General features: G+C 44.4%; 1 protein-coding gene across 3 annotated transcripts in view; it reads left to right on the plus strand.

Moving 5' to 3' along the window:
- Positions 1–18,713, plus strand: part of PAXIP1 (PAX interacting protein 1) — a 125,013-nt gene that overhangs the window by 49,550 nt on the left and 56,750 nt on the right. For all 3 annotated transcript variants that reach the window (XM_074946288.1, XM_074946287.1, XM_074946289.1), the window contains exons 4-5: positions 2,656–2,719; positions 4,103–4,216. In XM_074946288.1, the coding sequence (XP_074802389.1) occupies positions 2,656–2,719; positions 4,103–4,216 (178 nt within the window). The remainder of the gene's footprint in view (positions 1–2,655; positions 2,720–4,102; positions 4,217–18,713) is intronic.

Raw genomic sequence — 18,713 nt, forward strand, 5'->3', positions numbered from 1 at the left:
ATGTGCTGCCAGTTAATTTCATGGGGGGTGGGGAGGGGAGTCTGGTTATTGTGTTATGTGGAGTAAATAATACTTATTCACTTTCTCCACACCAGTCATGATATTATACCCCTCTATCATATCCCCCCTTAGTCGTCTCTCTTCTGAAAAGCTGAAAAGTTCCAGTCTTTTTAATCACTCCTCATACAGAAGCTTTTCCATACCCTTAATCATTGTTGTTGCCCTTCTCTGTATCTTTTCCAATTCTTATGTATCTTTTTTGAGATGGGGTGACCAGAACTGAAATTGAATTATCCTGGCTGTAGAAGTTATCTCAGTGGGAGGGAACTTATGGGAGCAGGGCATTCCCCTGGTGCCAGCATCTGACAAATCTGGTTCTGTCCCCAACCTGCAAGCAGGCAGACATACACATTGTAATGGATCTGCTGTTCTTATTACTCAAAGAAAAGAAATATTCAGGTAAGCACAGATCACTTTTCTTATTTTACCATCCTGAAAAGAGGGGCAATTATACTTTCTCCTACTAGCAACCGAAGAGGCAGTGGGAGGAGTTTCTCTCTTTCTTACTGCTCTGACAGATGGTAGGAGATAGTCTGCACTCTTCTCCTTCTTTGCTACTGGCAAATAAATGGGAGCTTTACAGTTCTTTCTTTCTCTTTCGTTCTTTTGTCTTCTTCCACTTTTCACACCTTTGTTCTTCTTGTAATTTTTCTTAGAGGCAGAATGAAAAGGATCGGTTTCACTCTTGCTCGGTATACAAGTGAGATCTCCATTGAAACTCGAACTCTTGAGCTATTGCTGCTGAGTATGCTATGAGCAGCTGCTAATGCAGGGAATAGACCTCCACCAAGTAGCAGAGGACTGAACCTCTGCCTTATATTATATGTTTCTAAGCAGTATTAAAGTGAAACGTATAAAAACTTTTCATTAGTCTTATTGCTGTTTGAACACTATCTGTAACAGCAGTAAAACTGGTTATATTCTTGTAAATTTTAGTGTGCTGTGGCAGTCATTGACAGCTTTCCACTTGCTATGTATGGTCTTTCTTCAGTCCCTGTGGTTTAGTTATTATTTACAAGGTGCCGTATATGTTCATGGCATTCTATGGTAATGTAGGAATTAAAGGTGTAATCATAGCGGTTTTTGCATTTTGTGATGTCAGTTACAGTATAAGTGTGTGTGTATTTATATCTATATCAGCTGTATAAAATAATGTCTCAACAATGTGTGTTTTTTCTTAAACATGCATGTTGTGGTTAAAATTTGCATAGTGTTATTAATATGTTTATGTCCTGTGTATTCTGGGGTGCTGATTTAATTTGAAGAATTTTCCTTCTGTTGCCTGGCAGTTTCCAGCATTCTCTAATCAGTGTTTTCAATCAGAAACCAAGGCCAGGCAAAAGCTCTCCTGTGTATATTAAAGGGGGGAAAAAAGTGAAGCCATGGAGGCGTATGAGAGTACTACATAAAATGACTGTAAATGTTTGTTATCCTCAAAGTTCTGCTGAACGTTGTAAACATTTGAAGAAGAGCTCTTCCAGACAACCTGTTACAGGTTTAGCCAATAGAAATGTACAATAATGAGCATGCTATCGCCATCTTTGGATATGTTTTTTTTGTTTTGTTTCTAGTATAGTACTATTAAGCTGTGGTCAGATGAGGAACGTTATACCTTTCTGGTGAAAGTTCTTATAAGTTTCACTTTGATATTGCTAAAAAAGAGCTAAGGCAGAATCCTCTGCTGCTTGGATGAAGTGTGATGATCCAGTCTCTGGCTTAGCAGCTGCTCATAGCATATTGAGCAACAGTAGCTCAGTGAATAACTTCTAAGTGTCTCATTAGTTTCACTGGTGCCCTCAACTGTACAGAGAACAGGAGTATATCAGCAAGAAGTATACACACACTTTCTGTATAAATTGTGAAGTACAAATAGATTTTTAATTAGATTTTGTTGGACTTTTTACAAAAAGAGCACCATTTCACTGCTGTGTTTCAACTACTCTGAAAAGACAATGAAATCCAAAAGACGAAATCTTAGTATTGTTTATAATATTTATGATTCCCTTTCCCTTCCAAAACACTTGGTGGGGGCGGAGGAACAAAACTAAGTCAAAATTAAGGTCCTTATTCTGTACGTGTTTAACTCGACGCATACGAGTGGTCCCAGTGAGTGTGTTAGTGTTAGGTTCAGGAGCTAAATCATAAGACAAACAGGAATAAAATATCAAAAAGTCAAGCAGAGTTATGTGATTGTGATCCTCCAGTATGGAGGGCCCCTCGTTATAAAGACAAGATACATGTCTGAAAAATAAGTTGATGGTTTCATATCTTTTGTTGTTTTTCTTTTTTTCTTTTAGTGGGATAGAATGTGCTGAGAGAGCTGTCCAGGAGGAGTGCCATTTGGGCCCCCACAGTAGTTCGAAGTAATCTGGATCAGTTTGACTAGAAACTTTTGAATTTTCACTGAAACTTGCAACTTGAAGAAAAAAAACTCTCACTTTGAAGGACTAGCGTTTGTTTGTTTGTTTATTGGTTTGGCTTTTTTAATGATAAAATCTATGCAAAGTGCCGTGCATAATATCATTAATTCTCTTCTGAAACCCCTAAAGAAATTTCCATTTTGGTTTTGTTATGTCCTTGACATCTGTTTCCCAGGGTGAATGGTTTCTCTCCAGAATCATGTCAGATTTTTTTTGGAGTCACTGCTTGTCTCTCTCAGGTGAGAATATAACGATTTTAAAGAAATATAACTTAGAATAATTACAATACATTTGTATACTTTTGTATTCTGATTCTTGTTTTCCTTATCTTTCTGTATGTACCATGACTTTTCTTCTTTGGTGTACAATAGGTGAACCACTACCTGAGCAGCATATGACTAAATACTTAATTGGATATCAGACATGGGGATCCAAGAATCATTCAACACTTAGCATAAAAGGGGAATGATTTATATGGCATTTAGCAATAAAGAGAAACTATAGTATGCAGAGAGCAGCATGTAGGAATTGAGTGTCTTTTACTTGTAAATTTTTTACAACTTCTTATTTCTGGGTTGTTTTTGTTTTGCTTGTTATCCATGCACTAAGCAGAATAACTGATCACTATGATTATACCTATTCTTCCGTGCACTAACACTTTACTGGAAGTGCCACATCTAAAATTTGAGACAGGCTAGGCTAGAGTCTGGGAAAGATGTATTCATTTGATTAACTCTGAACGCTGTGAGCATTCCTATTGAAATCAGTGTGTGAACAGGTGCAGTCACCTTTACAGGGTGGTGCCCTATGGTTTTATATTGCTGCTATTGCTGGTGCTTTCAGGAAAATGTTAATTTTCTGTTGCATATGAATGATTGTCCAGGTTTACCTGGCATGTCAGGCAGAATAGAGCGTAATCTGTTAGAGGCAACAGGCACTTCTGATTGTCTTCTTGTGTTGTTAAATGTGGTCTCCTGGTCTTAATTCTATTTTACTTTGTTAATGCCTTTCTCCGTAACAGACATTAATACTTCAAATGAACTTATCCTCATCATTAAAAATCTGAAGAATGTTGAAATTGGGATTTGTTTAAGGCTGCGGGTGTCTTGGTCATTACAATTACATAAAATGCCTAGGAATTAGGTAGCCATTGCCTTGGATAAACAACAGATTTTTGGTTGTTATTCAATAATGACATTCCCTAGGTTGGAGAATGCTGATACAATAAAAAGGACTGCTTTATGGACTTTACTTGCAAGAGGTTTTTTTCCGAGTAGCTAGTTTTGTAAGGTAATGGTTGAAGCTGAATGAATCTACAAAACCTGATATTTGCATTTTAGTACTATAGTTGTTACTTGCTCCTTCTCCCCCCAGAATAATACCTTAATTTCAGGTTAGCAAAAGTGAGGAACCTCTCTAAAGTTTCTTTTCATTGTATGGGTTAAGGAATTGTCCTTCAGTGTTTTGTGTAAACTTTCATACTAATCCTTTATTTAAAAATGGTAGGAAGTAGAACATTATGCAAATTGCTAAACAATATTTTACAAGCTATAATAATGCTCTTCAAGCAAAAGAAGTATTGTTGCATAGATCTAAAAGGTTTATTTTTAACTTCCTATTAGATTTCATCTGAAGACCGAAGTGTGCTGTGGGCTTTGATTACTTTTTATGGAGGAGATTGCCAGCTGAGCCTCAATAATAAGTGTACTCATTTGGTTGTGCTTGAGCCAAAGGGGGTAAGAGTTTATGACATGTACAATCTTTCCTGGTGTAGTTCTCATTTGCTTCTGAATAATCAAACAATTTTCACCTTTCCTGAAGTTCTTTAGAGTCTCAAATTGCTTGCTGGATTTGAACAGCTGAACTGATCATGTTAATGCTTTGCAGCTAATTGTCTCATATTTATTTTCGCTAAAGCTTTGAGTTTGATTAATTCAAAAGGTATCCCAGCTTCAATTTATGTATTTCTAATCTGATTTGTAGCTGCATACAAACTTTAGACATCAAATAGTTATTTGATAAATAACTGGCTTTACAGTTGCCTTCCTAGTTACTCATATACACTAGTCAGTAGAGCATGTGCATTAGTTAGTATATGTCCTTTATAATGACTGAGTGGCATTCCTGAAGAAAAATTACAAGGCTAGAGTAGAAATACTGTAAAACAACATATTGACTCTATAATCTTATTACTGGACTATCACTGAAAAAAGATTTGCAGTGCCTTCCATTTTGTTGACATTTTAGGGGTGTATGTGTATGGGGAGAAGAATCCAAAAGGAAACCCAAAATAACAAAATCCCCAAAGGATTTTCCTCTTGGAGGAAGATGAAGGGTTATTTTGTCCCACTAATTACTGCACCATATTTTGATGAAAAATACTGAGCATTTATACATAATTTTTAATATTCAGAGCTCTTCACAAACCCCAGCTAACCTTCAGATTAAGTAAGTGGTATTGTCTTTATACAGATGGGGAAACTGAATAACAGAGGCTAAGGGATTTGCCAAAGATGGCACATGGAGACAACACCAGTACAGAGTCTTATAGTGTCCTATTAGTAATGCTCTAGTTATGGCAGTTCCAGTATAATTACTTATGTCAGGGAAAAAAAAGTCCTAGTGTGTTTGTTCTCAAACCATAATTAAATATTTTAAAAAAAACAAACCACAAAAAATTCTACTTAGACATTTCTAGCTATCTGATACAGCAAGGTTTTCCTTGGTTTTTGTTTTGTGCTTTGGTAACTTAGGCACTGATCCTGCAAGTACTTCAACACATGCTTGACATTATGGATGTGAATGGTCTAAAAAAATTGTGACGTTAAGCGTGTGTCTGAAGGCTTGCTGAATTGGGGGTCTAAAATATATACTTTAAACTCGTGTAGACCTTTGTCAAGTTTGGAAATTTTTGATTGACAAATTTTTTATAAATGTTTGCAAAGTACATAGTGTCTGTATGCAGTATATTGATTCAATTTACTACCATCCCATCAACAGTGTGATATTTGTTTTTTTTCACAGCTATGAAATTAATCTGGGAAATCTTTGGGCCTCTTGTGGCCTGGAGTTGGGAGAAGGAAAAGGTATTCCTATTGATTGTGTGCAGGAATCTTAGTATTCCTCCCTCTCTTCCCCCCCCCCCCCTTTTCCCCACCCTCCAAAATAAATAAATAAAACTAAAACACTGTATCAACCAGTACAGTTTAATAGGTTCCAGTACATACGTAGTACTGGTATCCAAAGCATACATTGAATGATTCAGAAGCCTTGAAATGACTGATATGTCTATTGTGACCCAGGAACCTCTTAGTGCCAGAGGGTAAAGGGGATGCATAGGGTTTTACAGGGATCCTCTGGGTCAGATATATGCATATTAAGTTCACCTAAGGGTGGCATGTGAGGTGTCTATCAAGAGGCAGTAACCCACTGGTCGCCATGATCATTTTGAAATGTATGTAAGTATAGTATTTAAGGAGTTATTTCTCTGTACTGGAAATTATGTTCTCAAAGCCTTGAAGTTAAGGCAGGAAACCAAAAGGTGACTTGTCTTAAACAGGTTCCTTTCAAGAAGTAGCAGACACTTATTTGTCTATCTGGTCATTATATATTGTGTGTCTTATAATGGAAGCCTATTTACATATGGAGCCAGATGCTAATTAAATGATTGCAAAGCCCACAAGAGAGGGAGACCACAAGAAAAAACAGTCAGCAGGGAATGTCTTGTATATGAATAAGAACAAAGACTGTAGTAATATGTCTAAGGCAGTGGTTCTCAATCTGCGGCCCATGGTCAGCTTGTGGCCTGATCAGCATACAGCAGCAGCCCATGTGACATCCTCAGGGCCATAAAGGTAGTATTGGATGCAGCCCACATAACATACTGTGGGCCGCATTTGCGGGCCACAGTAGTAACTAGGTTGAGAACCACTGGTCTAAGGGTACCAAGAAACACCCAGCATCCTTCACCAAGGAGACAAGCTGACAGTATGGCTTGTCTCATGAAAAAGGTATCACAGCCTTCCTGGATGAAAAATGCTAGAAGGGCTTTGGGGGTGAACTTCTTCTGCTCTATAAGACATGAAGTATTTATAGGTTCTAGAATGCATGTTAGGACTCTTTTATATGTAACCATTTGTTTCCAGTACTTCTACTTGCTATCACTTGAATCTCTATTCTTTTGTTAAATAAAACTGTTGCTTGTATTTATTTATAAACTTGTTTGAGTGCTGTATGTTAAGTGGAGTGGTGATCTAAGTTGTAACTGAGAAGCTGGGATATACTGCTTCTTTGAGAGAAATGAATCCGTGAATACTGCAAATGGCCTGTTGAGCAGAGGCTAGACACTCCAGGGAGATGCTTGGAAGGCTCAGGAATTGCCTATCTCTAACACAGGGGTGGGCAAACTTTTTGGCCCGAGGGCCACATTTGGGTATAGAAATTGTATGGCGGGCCATGAATGCTCACGAAAATTGGGGGTTGGGGTGCAGGAGGGGGTGAGGGCTCTGGGGTGGGGCTGAGGATGAGGGGTTGGGGATGCAGGAGGGTGCTCTGGTCTGAGACTGAGGGGTTGGGAGGGCGATCAGGGGTGGGGCAGTGGATTGGGGCACGGGAGGGGGTCAGGGATGTAAGCTGTAGGGTGCGCTTACCTCAAGCAGCTCCCAGAAGCTGTGGCATGTCCCCCCTCTGGCTTCTACACAGAGGCGCAGCCAGGCAGCTCTGCGCGCTGCCACGTCCGCAGGTGCCCCCCTGTAGCTCCCATTGGCCGTGGTTCCCGGCCAGTGGGAGTTGCGGGTTGGCACTTGGGCTGGGCCAGTGTGTAGAGCCCCCTGGCTGCCCCTGTGCTTAGGAGCCGGAGGGGGGACGTGCTGTTGCTTCTGGGAGCCGCATGGAGCGAGACAAGCCCCTGACCCTGCTCCTCAGCAGGAGGTCGACAGCCAGATTAAAACATCCAGAGGGCCGTAATTTGCCCACCCCTTCTCTAACATGTAGAGAGAGAGGGGCCTGCATAGGCTTAGGGGAGAGCTTGTGTTGCCTGTGGCTGGTTGAGTCAGGAAGCTGACCCATGGCAGGCACAGACAAGGCTTCTCACCCTAAGGGCAGGTGGTAGTGAAGTATCTCACAATCCTGGTTACCCCCAGGAAGTATCACATCTACACTGTAATATCTAAGCACCAGAAACGGAGTGGAAGATTTAGTTTATTTGCAAGTAAATGCAAATAAATTATCTTGTATTAAAAATGTTAGGTGCGTTTTTAACAAGTTTATTTTAGATTAAGCAAAATAAGTATTCCCTTCAGTGCCTAATACAAATATTTATTGAACAGTTCATTTGAGGATCATCAGTGCAATAGTGAGTGAAATTAATTTGTCCCATTGTTATGTTTTCTTCAGTGTTCAGATATAACTACATTATTTTTAGTTATAAGTTTTACAGGTTACCTGCTTTTTGCTCACATTAAAAAATCTCCAGGTTCCTTGACACAGACTGTCAAAGTAGGCTTCTAAAATTTGTCCACAATCTTATTAGCTCTCTCCAGTAGATCTGAATAGTCAGAGGAATGATAGTATTCTGTGTCTAGTAAATTTGTGTAGTATGTATCTGGTGCTTAGTCATAAGGACCTAAACCCGTTCAGAAACTCATCTTCCTTATTGATACCCTCCTTACCTTATATGAGCACTGAAAGCAAATTTTACTTTTGAAAAAATTGTTTTCTTGTTGTTTTGTGGCAGGGGACCTGAGCATGTTTGTCAGAATCTGAGAGGGGGTGGAAAGTGGGACGGGTTTTCACCTTGCATATCATATGATCCCCTTTTTTTCTTTAATTCTTTCCCCTTTCTCTTCCTGTCTAATGCCACACATGTAGTATACTCCTGCTGCTGCTAGAGGATTCATCTTAACACAGCGAAGTCGCATCATACGTGCATTTAACTTACGTGAATTCAACTATATGCACTCGGCAAAAAAAAAAGAAAAATAATAACTCATGGCGGTGGAGTACTGTACAGGAGTCGACAGGAGAGCGCTCAGGAGTCGATTTATAAATCGACCCCCGCTGGATCAATCGCTGCCCGCCAATCTGGTGAGCATCTTGCCACTCTGAGTGTAATTCTAGTGTTTAAAGATACGTATTTTTTGTACAACATGGCCCCTAAACGCAAGCCAACTACTTCGCTGTTTCTGAGGTTGGGCACCAGATGATCTGTTCCAACGCTGGAGGAAAAACTGGCTGTGTTGGACTTATCGAGAGACGGTATGTCGGTCTCCGTGGCGCATAAATATGTCCGCAACGAACGTAGCATCCGTGCCATCAGGATTCGAGAGAGAGAAATTCGTCAAGCCATGGCATCAAGTGCTCCAATAACTGCTAAGGTGATGAGCCAAGTGCATGGTAAGACTTTAGTAAAGACTGAAAAGGCATTAAACTTATGGCTGGAAGACATGAACCATAAATGTGTGCCTATCGATGGCAACACGTTGTGAGAAAAGGCTCTTAGCCTCTACACACTGTTCAAACCTCCTGCCGAAGAGAGAGAGACTTCTGATGAGAAGGAATTCAAAGCCAGCCAAGGTTGGCTTAACAGTTTTAGGAACCGCTTCAACCTCAGAGATGTTCAGACTACGGGTGAAGCTGCATCTGCCAATGAAGAGGCAGCAAAAGCCTACCCCAACAATTAAAGAAAATCATAGAAGAAAAGGGCTATCTTCCGGAACAAGTTTTAATGCTGACGAGACTGGGCTCTTCTGGGGAAAAAAAATGCCCAACCGCACTTACACTTCAAAATCAGAAAGACAAGCCCCTGGCTTCAAAGCAGCTAAAGACCATGTGACTGAGTTGTTATGTGGCAGTGCGGCTGGGCATTTAATAAAGCCGGGCTTGCTCTACAGGGCTGCAAATCCCCGTGCCCTAAAAGGCAAGAACAGAAATCTCCTGCCTGTGTTCTGGCAATCAAATAAAAAGGCTTGGGTGACAACAGCATTATTTCTGTACTGGTTCCGGAGGTCAAGCGGTACCTTGAAGAGAAAGAACTTGACTTTAAAGCGTTGCTGATCATAGACAAAACTCCTGGCCATCCTGAGGCACTCCGGTTTGCGCATAACGACATTGAAGTAGTCTCTCTCTCACTTTTTTATTCTTTCATTCTTCCATCTCTCTGTGTTTTTGACTATATGCGATTTTCGCCTTACGTGCTGATTTTAGAACCTAACCCCCGTGTAAGATGCGACTCCACTGTATGGTACACAGTTGTCATTTCTCAGTTTTCCTTCCATCTGCTTACCTGCCACATTAACTTTTTCATCAAATGGTTCAGAAAAAACTAATAGTGTTCCCAGACTTTGGTTTTTGCTCTGGCAGGATGATATGCTATTAGTAAAGCAGCCATTGTGCTTGTTCACAGGAGAATTTAGCTGCTCTCCCCTTCCCCTTCCTTGGGCTATTGGGCTTCTTCATTATTTTTGGTCTTCTATCACAGAAAAATATCTTGGGTATTTCTTCCACAGTTTTTTGACGGTGCATTTATTCCTGTGGAGGAGGTCAGCTGTTTGATATCTTTGACTCCCTTATTCTGGTACAGAAGTTTGAATCTCCTTTCCTGACCTAATCTCCCCTCTTCCTTAAGCACCCCTTCTGAAGACACACTTCTTTTATTAAACCTACAAATCCCCTCTCCTCAATCATAACAAAACTGATTTTTTGATGTGGATGTGGAGCCCTGTTGACTTCACTGGGGCTTTCCACGGGCACAGTGGTCTGCGTACGTGCTGTGTATTGCGGGATCTAAGCCCTACGTTCTGCCCTAAAAAGCTTATAAACACTATGTTTTATGTTTTGAGCTCGATGCATATTGTGACAGGGTCAGGCCAGATGGCTACAGGAGAATAATAGAAGGCAGATATATTAGCCCCAGGTTAAGTAGGTCCCTTTTCCCCTGGTAAGCTAACAGGGAAGGTTCCAGAACAATCAGGAACCTTCTGGAGACAATTAAGACAGACAGGCTGATTAGAACACCTGCAGCCAATCAAGAAGCTGCTAGAATCAATTAAGGCAGGCTAATCGGGGCACCTGGGTTTAAAAAGGGGCTCACTTCAGTTTGTGGTGCGCGTGTAAGGAGCTGGGAGCAAGAGGCACTAGGAGCTGAGAGTGAGAACGCATACTATTGGAGGACTGAAGAGTACAAGCATTATCAGACACCAGGAGGAAGGTCCTATGGTGAGGATAAAGAAGGTGTTGGGAGGAGGCCATGGGGAAGTAGCCCAGGGAGTTGTAGCTGTCGCACAGCTGTTCCAGGAGGCACTCTAGACAGCTGCATTCCACAGGGCCCTGGGCTGGAACCCGGAGTAGAGGGTGGGCCCGGGTTCCCCCCAAAGCTCCCAACTCCTGGTCAGACACAGGAGGAGTCAACCTGGACCGTGGGTTCACAAAAATGGCCAAACTGAGGGCTGCCGTGAAGCTCCAAGGCGAGCAAATCCTCCAATAAGCGCAAGACGCACCAAGATAGAGGAGGAACTTTGTCACAGCTGGTGTCAGGAATGGGATTTGAGGTGCACAGCGCAGCGGAAGAAGGAGGATGGGGGGCGGGGGGGTTTCACCACAATGGAGGATGTAGTGCAGGCACTGATGCAAGCCACAGCTGCCCAGCAGGAGGCTACCCGTGTCCAGGCAGCTACCCAACAGGAGGCTGTGCGGCTGCAGCAAGAGACTAATCGCCTGCTGATGGACCAGGCTGCTCAAGACCGGGCTATGTTGCAGGAACTGGTAAACCATGTAAAGGCCCTTACAGAGCTGAACCGCGGCCATGATGGGACGCAGATCATGCAGGCCAGCAATTAGCTGTAGAAAATGACGCGGGAGGATGATGTAGAGGCATACCTCCTGGCCTTTGAGAGGACAGCCCTGCGGGAGGCTTGGCCCCGAGAACAGTGGTCTCGCATCCTCGCTCCATTCCTGTGTGGGGAGACCCAGAAGGCCTACTATGATTTGCCTGAAGAGGCTGCAGCAGACTAGCCCCAGCTGAAAGCAGAAATCCTGGCCAGATCTGGGGTAACGACCGCAGTGCGGGCCCAGCGATATCATGACTGGAGCTACCAGGAAAACAAAACCCCATGGTCCCAATTATATGACCTCATCCATCTCGCACGAAAGTGGTTATGGACTGAGTCCAGAGAAGGTAGTAGAGGTTCTTGTGATCGACGGGTACATGAGAGGACTACCGCCAGACCTTCGTGCCTGGGTAAGCCAGAACGAACCTTCCACCTGCAGTGAGGTTGTCATGCTGGTAGAAAGGCGAAGGACGGTGAGGGAGCTGACCCGACCAGTTAAGGAAGAAGCACGCCGGGTTAAACTAGCAGCACCAAGCCCTAGAGCTCAGGTGACTGGGTCACCAGGAGAGCCCAGGGGGAAAAAGAGAGGGGCTGAAGGCCCACCAGAAGCCACAAAGAGTCGGAGCACTGAGGGGGAAGAGGATCGTGATATTAGACTGCCCAAACCAAGAGACCGGGGAATGCCTAGGGCTCCATACAGATGTTACGTCTGCGGGGAGTGGGGACACATAGCTGCACAGTGTCCCAATGCCAAGGAGCCTATGCAGTGTAACCTGGGGAACTGGGCAGACCCATGCTCCTTAATCCTCCTTGTGGGGGTCTCACTAACCCCACATATGTACACCAGACCAGTAAAGCTAAATGGGGTAGAGACCACAGCACTGGTTGATTTGGGAAGTACTATCACGCTTGTCTCGGGGAACCTCGTGAAGCGTAGTCAGCTGCTGTGGGCTAAGCGTACAGGGATAACATGCATCCATGGGACAGTTGGTGGTTACCCCACCATCCCAGTAAAAATCGAGATTCAGGGGAACACTACTGAGGTAGCAGCAGGTGTAGTCCCTAAACTCCCATACCCGGTGCTCATAGGGAGGGACTTCACAGGGTTTGAAGACTTACTCCCGGTCGGGGAATTGGAGAAACGGGGAAGCCCTGAAAGTAGTGAGGCGTCCACAGTAGACTGTCAACCCCCAACCTTCCCTGAAATATCCCCAAATTTGTTCTCCACTCCCAGACAGCGTAGAAAGACGAAAAGGGAAAGAAGGGCAGCTAAGGCCTTGGGAACCAGAATACTGGCCCAAAGCCAGAGGGTCGCTCTTGTAGGTAGGCGGACCCGAGCAGCTGAAAAGGGAGCCGCCTAGGAGGGAGAAGCACCCAAGTCTGACCCACACCCTAATGCCTTTGAACCAGTAGAGGCAACAGAGACTGGCTCCCTAGATCTCGGGTAGATTAGCCCCGGGAGAGGAAATTTTGGACGGGACCAGGCTGAAGACCCAAGGTACGACAACATTAGGAAGGAGGTGACCAAAATAGATGGGGGTCCCCATGGAAGGGAAAACCCATGGACCAGGACCCTACTTCATAATGAAGAAGAATGTCTTATACCGGGTTGCACCAGTACAGGGGCAGAAGGTACAGCAGATCCTAGTACCTCAAAAACACCAGAATGCTGTATTAAGTCTGGCCCATAGTCCTCCTATTTGGGGTTAGAGAAGTCCCTGGCACGAGTCCTGCAACGATTCTTCTGGCCCGGAGTACATGAAGAAGTGCGGAGGTACTGTGCATCCTGCCCGGAGTGTCAGCTGCACTGTTCCCATCCCTACTTGAGGGTAGCTTTAGTACCCCTTCCCATCATAGAGGTCCCCTTCAAGCGAATAGCCATGGACCTAGTGGGACCCTGGAGAAGACAGCCCGGGGCCACCAATATATACTTGTCGTTCTGGATTATGCTACTCGCTACCCAGAAGCTGTCCCCCTGCGGAACACGGCCTCTAAAACGATAGCTAAAGAGTTGGTGGGGATCTTTTCCTGAGTGGGGCTACCAAAGGAAATATTAACAGACCAAGGTACCCCATTTATGTTGAAGCTAATGAAGGACCTCAGTATGCTGCTCCATATACATAGACTGAAGTTCTCAGGGTATCATCCGCAGACCGATGGGCTGGTAGAAAGGTTTATCCGAACCCTCAAGGCAATGATAAGGAAAGTGGTAAGTTGGGACGGGAAGGATTGGGACACCCTACTACCCTACCTTATGTTTGCAATCTGGGAGGTACCTCAGGCCTCAACTGGGTTTTCCCCCTTTGAATTATTACACTGACGCCACCCCCGTGGCATACTAGATATTGCAAAAGAAATCTGGGAAGAGGAACTTGATGAGGGGAGAAATATAATTGACCATGTGTTGCAGATGCAAGAACGGATAGCCCGGGTCACCCCTATTGTACGGGAACATTTGGAAAAGGCGCAGGAGGCCCAGCGAACCCATTACAATCGCCAGGCAAAAGTCCGACAGTTCCAACCAGGGAATCGGGTGATGGTGTTGGTACCCACGACAGAAAGCAAGCTTTTGTCCCAATGACAGGGGCCCTATGAGGTGGTTGAACCCGTGGGGGAAGTAACGTACAAGTTGCGGCAGCCAGGATGCCGGAAACAAGAACAAATTTATCACATTAACCTCTTAAAGCCTTGGCACCAACGAGAGGCGTGTGTAGTGGCCCAAGAGACCCCGCTTCAGGGAAATAACATGCAGGAGCAGATCTGGATATCCCCTGATCTGACACCAAACCAGAAGAAGGAGGTAACTGAGATGACCAACCGATACCAGGACATGTTTTCAACCAAACCAGGTCGGACCACTGAAGCATATCACCACATTATCACAGACCCTGGGGCAAAGGTAACTTTAAGGCCCTATTGGGTCCCAGCAGCAAAAAGGGAGGAGATCAAAGCAGAGGTAAAAAGGATGTTGGAGCTGGGAGTCATTGAAGAGTCCCACGGTCAGTGGTCAAGCCCGATTGTGTTGTTACCCAAACCCGATGGCACCACTAGGTTTTGTAATGACTTTCGCTGGCTGAATGAGAGATCCAGACTCGATGCATACCCCGTATCGATGTGTTAGTTGACTGCCTGGGCAATGCCCAATTTTTGACCACCCTTGATTTAACAAAGGGATACTGGCAGATTCCCCTTGCCAAAGATGCGAAAGAAGAGACGGCATTCTCTACACCAGAGGGTCTGTTTCAATATATTTATTGTTCTTCCTTTTAGACTGCATGGGGCACCTGCCACCATTCAGCGTCTTATGGATAAGCTCCTACGGCCCCATACCAGTTATGTAGTGGCATACCTGGATGATGTGATTATTACACCCCCGACTGGGAAACCCACTTAAGAAAGGTGGAAGCGGTTCTGGACACGCTAAAATGGACTGGCCTCACAGCCAACCCAGCCAAGTGTGCTATAGGGCTAGCCGAGGCTAAATACCTTGGCTACATTGTAGGAAGGGGCATGGTCAAGCCCCAACTAAACAAACTAGAGGCTATCCAAAATTGGCCCCGGCCGAATCGGAAAAGCAAGTCCGGGCATTCCTGGGTGTGGTGGGGTACTACCGACAATTTGTTCCCCATTTTGCTACCAGGGTGAGTCCCCTGACCTGATAAAAGCCTGATAAAAGCCCGGGGTCCAAACATGGTGAAGTGGACAGATGCCGCAGAGAAAGCATTCCTGGATCTACGGACAGCCCTCTGCAGTAATCCCGTGCTTATAGCTCCAGGCTTCAACAAAGAATTCATTTTACAAACAGATGCATCTGAAGTAGGAGTGGGAGCTGTCCTATCGCAGATGGTCGGAGATGAAGAACACCCAATCCTCTACCTTAGCAGGAAACTCCTCCCGAGAGAGCAGAAGTATGCCGTGGTTGAAAGAGAGTGCCTAGCTGTGAAATGGGCCATGGAAAAACTACGTTATTACCTTCTGGGACGACGGTTTACCCTTGTGACGACCATGCACCCCTCTAGTGGATGCAGCAAAATAAAGAGAAGAACACAAGGGTGACCAGATGGTTCCAGTCCCTACAACGTTTCCAATTCACCTACAACACCGGGCTGGAAGCCACCATGGCAATGCAGATGGCTTGTCTTGAGTACACTGCCTGTCATCCCAAGTTGCCCAACCCCATAGTGTTGAGCAGAGTGGGGGGATATGTGACAGGGTCGGGCCAGATGGCTATAGGAAAGTAATAGAAGGCAGATGTATTAGCCCCAGGTTAAGTAGGTCCCTTTTCCCCTGGTAAGCTAACAGGGAAGGTTCCAGAACAATCAGGAACCTTCTGGAGACAATTAAGACAGACAGGCTGATTAGAACACCTGCAGCCAGTCAAGAAGCTGCTAGAATCAATTAAGGCAGGCTAATCGGGGCACCTGGGTTTAAAAAGGAGCTCACTTCAGTTTGTGGTGTGCGTGTAAGGCGCTGGGAGCAAGAGGTGCTAGGAGCTGAGAGTGAGAACGCATACTGTTGGAGGACTGAAGAGTACAAGCATTATCAGACATCAGGAGGAAGGTCCTGTGGTGAAAATAAAGAAGGGAGGAGGCCATGGGGAAGTAGCCCAGGGAGTTGTAGCTGTCACGTAGCTGTTACTGGAGCCACTGTAGACAGCTGCAATCCACAGGGCCCTGGGCTGGAACCCAGAGTAGAGGACGGGCCCGGGTTCCCTCCATCCCCCCAACTCCGTACTTGATATCAGAGGAGTTGACCTGGACTGTGGGTTCCACCGGGGGGAAGGTCTTTGGCCTGTTCCCCGATCCACTAGGTGGATCAGCAGAGACTGCAGGGATTGTTCTTCTTCCTTTCCCCATGCTGGCCAGTGATGAGGCTAACTGAGTGAACGGCAGATTTGAGCCACGAAAGTGGCCAAACTGAGAGCTGCCGTGAACCTCTGAGGTGAGAAAATCCCCCAATAAGCGCAGGACCCACCAAGGCAGAGGAGGAACTTTGTCATACCTTTTATATATAATGCCCAGAACTCTGTCAGGCACTCCACGGAAACACCCAAAAAGTCATTTCTGTGCCTTTCCATGTAAAGATAACAACATAACAAAGGGAGACAAAGAAAAAGGTGGCAGGTAGGGGTCATGGGGATAAGGCTTACAAATGTAACATGAGTTTGCTTTTGAGGGTTCCACGTTTACCTTTATTTTGGGTTTGTAGAGGTTTTCCTGTCTCTATGTGGTGGTGGAGGGATGTTTAAAATGAGGTGGCAGTGAGTGGGGAGAGGGGGGATGGAAGGAAGTAAGAAAGGGAAATAGAGATCAAGGGAGAAGTAGAAAGTTGGGACAGGGAGAAGGAGACCAAAGGGATGGAAAGAGAAGTTGATGGAGGAAATAGGATTGTAGGAATTGCCATACTGTATCAGACCAGTAGTCCATCTAGACCAGCATCTGATTTGTGACAGTGGCCAGAACAAGATACTTCAGAGGAAGGGGTAAGAAACTCTATAGTGAACAGTTATGGGTTAACTGATTTATACAAGCAGTATCTTCCTTAGGCCCTGGGCATGAGGGTTTATATCCTTTCTGGTATTTAATTCTATTAATTTAAATGTAGTATCCTTATTATCTGTACAATCCTTTTTTGAATCCTGTTGAATGCTTGGTCTCTGATATCTTGTGCAGGTGAGGCCCACAGATTGTTCTTTTATCCGTTTTAAATAAGTCGTTCAATTAAATTGAACATCCTTCTTCTTCTATTATGAAAGAGAGTAAATAGAATGGAAATAGGGAGAGCATGATGGAGAGGAGCATGGTGGGCAGGGAGGTTGAGGTTTGCTTCAGGAGTAGAATAACGTGGACTAGGGTAGGTTGGGAAGCTAATTGTGTTACAGTGGCACCCAGAGGCCCTAGTTGTGCTGGGAGCTATCTGTAAAAGACGTTACCCCAAAATGTGTACAAACTAATTCATTAAAGGCAAGAGGCAGCAGGCTTGTGGGAATTGGGGTGAGGCAGGGATAACAGAAACAACAATGCATGGTTATGTAGACGAGTAATGTGCACAATTTGGAACAGAGAGCTGTTCATCTGTAAAGTGACCATAGATCTGTTTGTAAAAGTCTGATGTCAGGAAGTTGGCGTGGGTGTGAAAGGCTGTTGTTGCTGGTGGAGGAAAAGGAGCTATAGCTTTTAGGCCAATCCAGAATGTCTCCTGCTGGTGCTGAGCCCCAACATGAGCAATGTAAGAGGCGAAGCTGCTGAGCTAATATTTTAACAATGGCTCCCTTATAGATTTGGGTAGGAGTGGAGTGTGGTGAACCAGGACCCTGACTCTCAACCATCCAATCTACCAGTGTGCAATACAAGCAATAGAAATGTGTAACAGGCTGTTAAACATGAGGCGCCTGTATTTTGTTATGCGTTGTGCCATTATAGATTATAATGGATTTTTAACTATAAATTCAGTTTTAAAGGAAGCTTTCTCACTGTGTGAATTAAATAAACTGTATTTAAAAATGAGAGCTGGAAAAATCAGATGCCATCATTTGCAGTCGTAAAGACTCTTCATATGGACTGTAAACTGGATTTGAACTCTGGACCTTCAGATCCCTAGCACAGACCTCTAATTCTTGAGTTATCCTCAGATTTGGCACATGGGGTTTGTAAGGCAGTATGACTAAGACTTGTTTGCTCTGTTAGAGACCTAAGTCCTGTTCTGAGCTCTGTCTGAAGTGACCTTCTACATTTCCACAGTTAACTTATTTGTAAAATCAGTGTTGTTGGGGAGGGCTGATACTGAGGTAGGAGTACAGGCCTAATAGAGAGAAATGTAAACAATGAGTAGAAGAGGTGAGTTTTGAATTTGTGGTCCTGGCTTCCTGCCTGATGCACTTTTCTCTCGCCTAAAGCCTGTGTGTCTGTGCCAGTCGGCAAACGTCTGTGGAAGAGGCAGGCTAATTCTGCTGAGGTGTGGAACTATGGCTATTAGCCAGAATGGGCAGCAATGGTGTCCCCAGCCTCCATTTGCCAGAAGCTGGGAATGGGCAACAGTGGATGGATCACTTGATGATTGCCTATTCTGTTCATTCCTTCTGAAGCACCTGGCATTAGTCACTGTCAGAAGACAGGATATTGGGCTAGATGGTCCTTTGGTCCGACCCAGTATGGCCGGTCTTACATTCTTATGTTCTAATGACTAGCAAAATCTGGTACACTTGAAAATGACCTATCCCCCAGATAGAGCTGTTCTGGCTTCTGCTGGTGGAAGGGGAGATCTGAGAGGCTGAGGATAATATAGTAGCACACTTATTAGCGTATTGTAAAATGTAATTTAAGTGCTTTAAGCAATAGGATGTTACCATTACTTCCCTTGGTTGCACTGTCTAGATTTCATTTTGAGGAGTGTGTGTGTGTCTCTCCCC

Source organism: Natator depressus, chromosome 2 (assembly GCF_965152275.1).
Source record: "Natator depressus isolate rNatDep1 chromosome 2, rNatDep2.hap1, whole genome shotgun sequence".
NCBI classification, from domain to species: Eukaryota; Metazoa; Chordata; order Testudines; family Cheloniidae; genus Natator; species Natator depressus.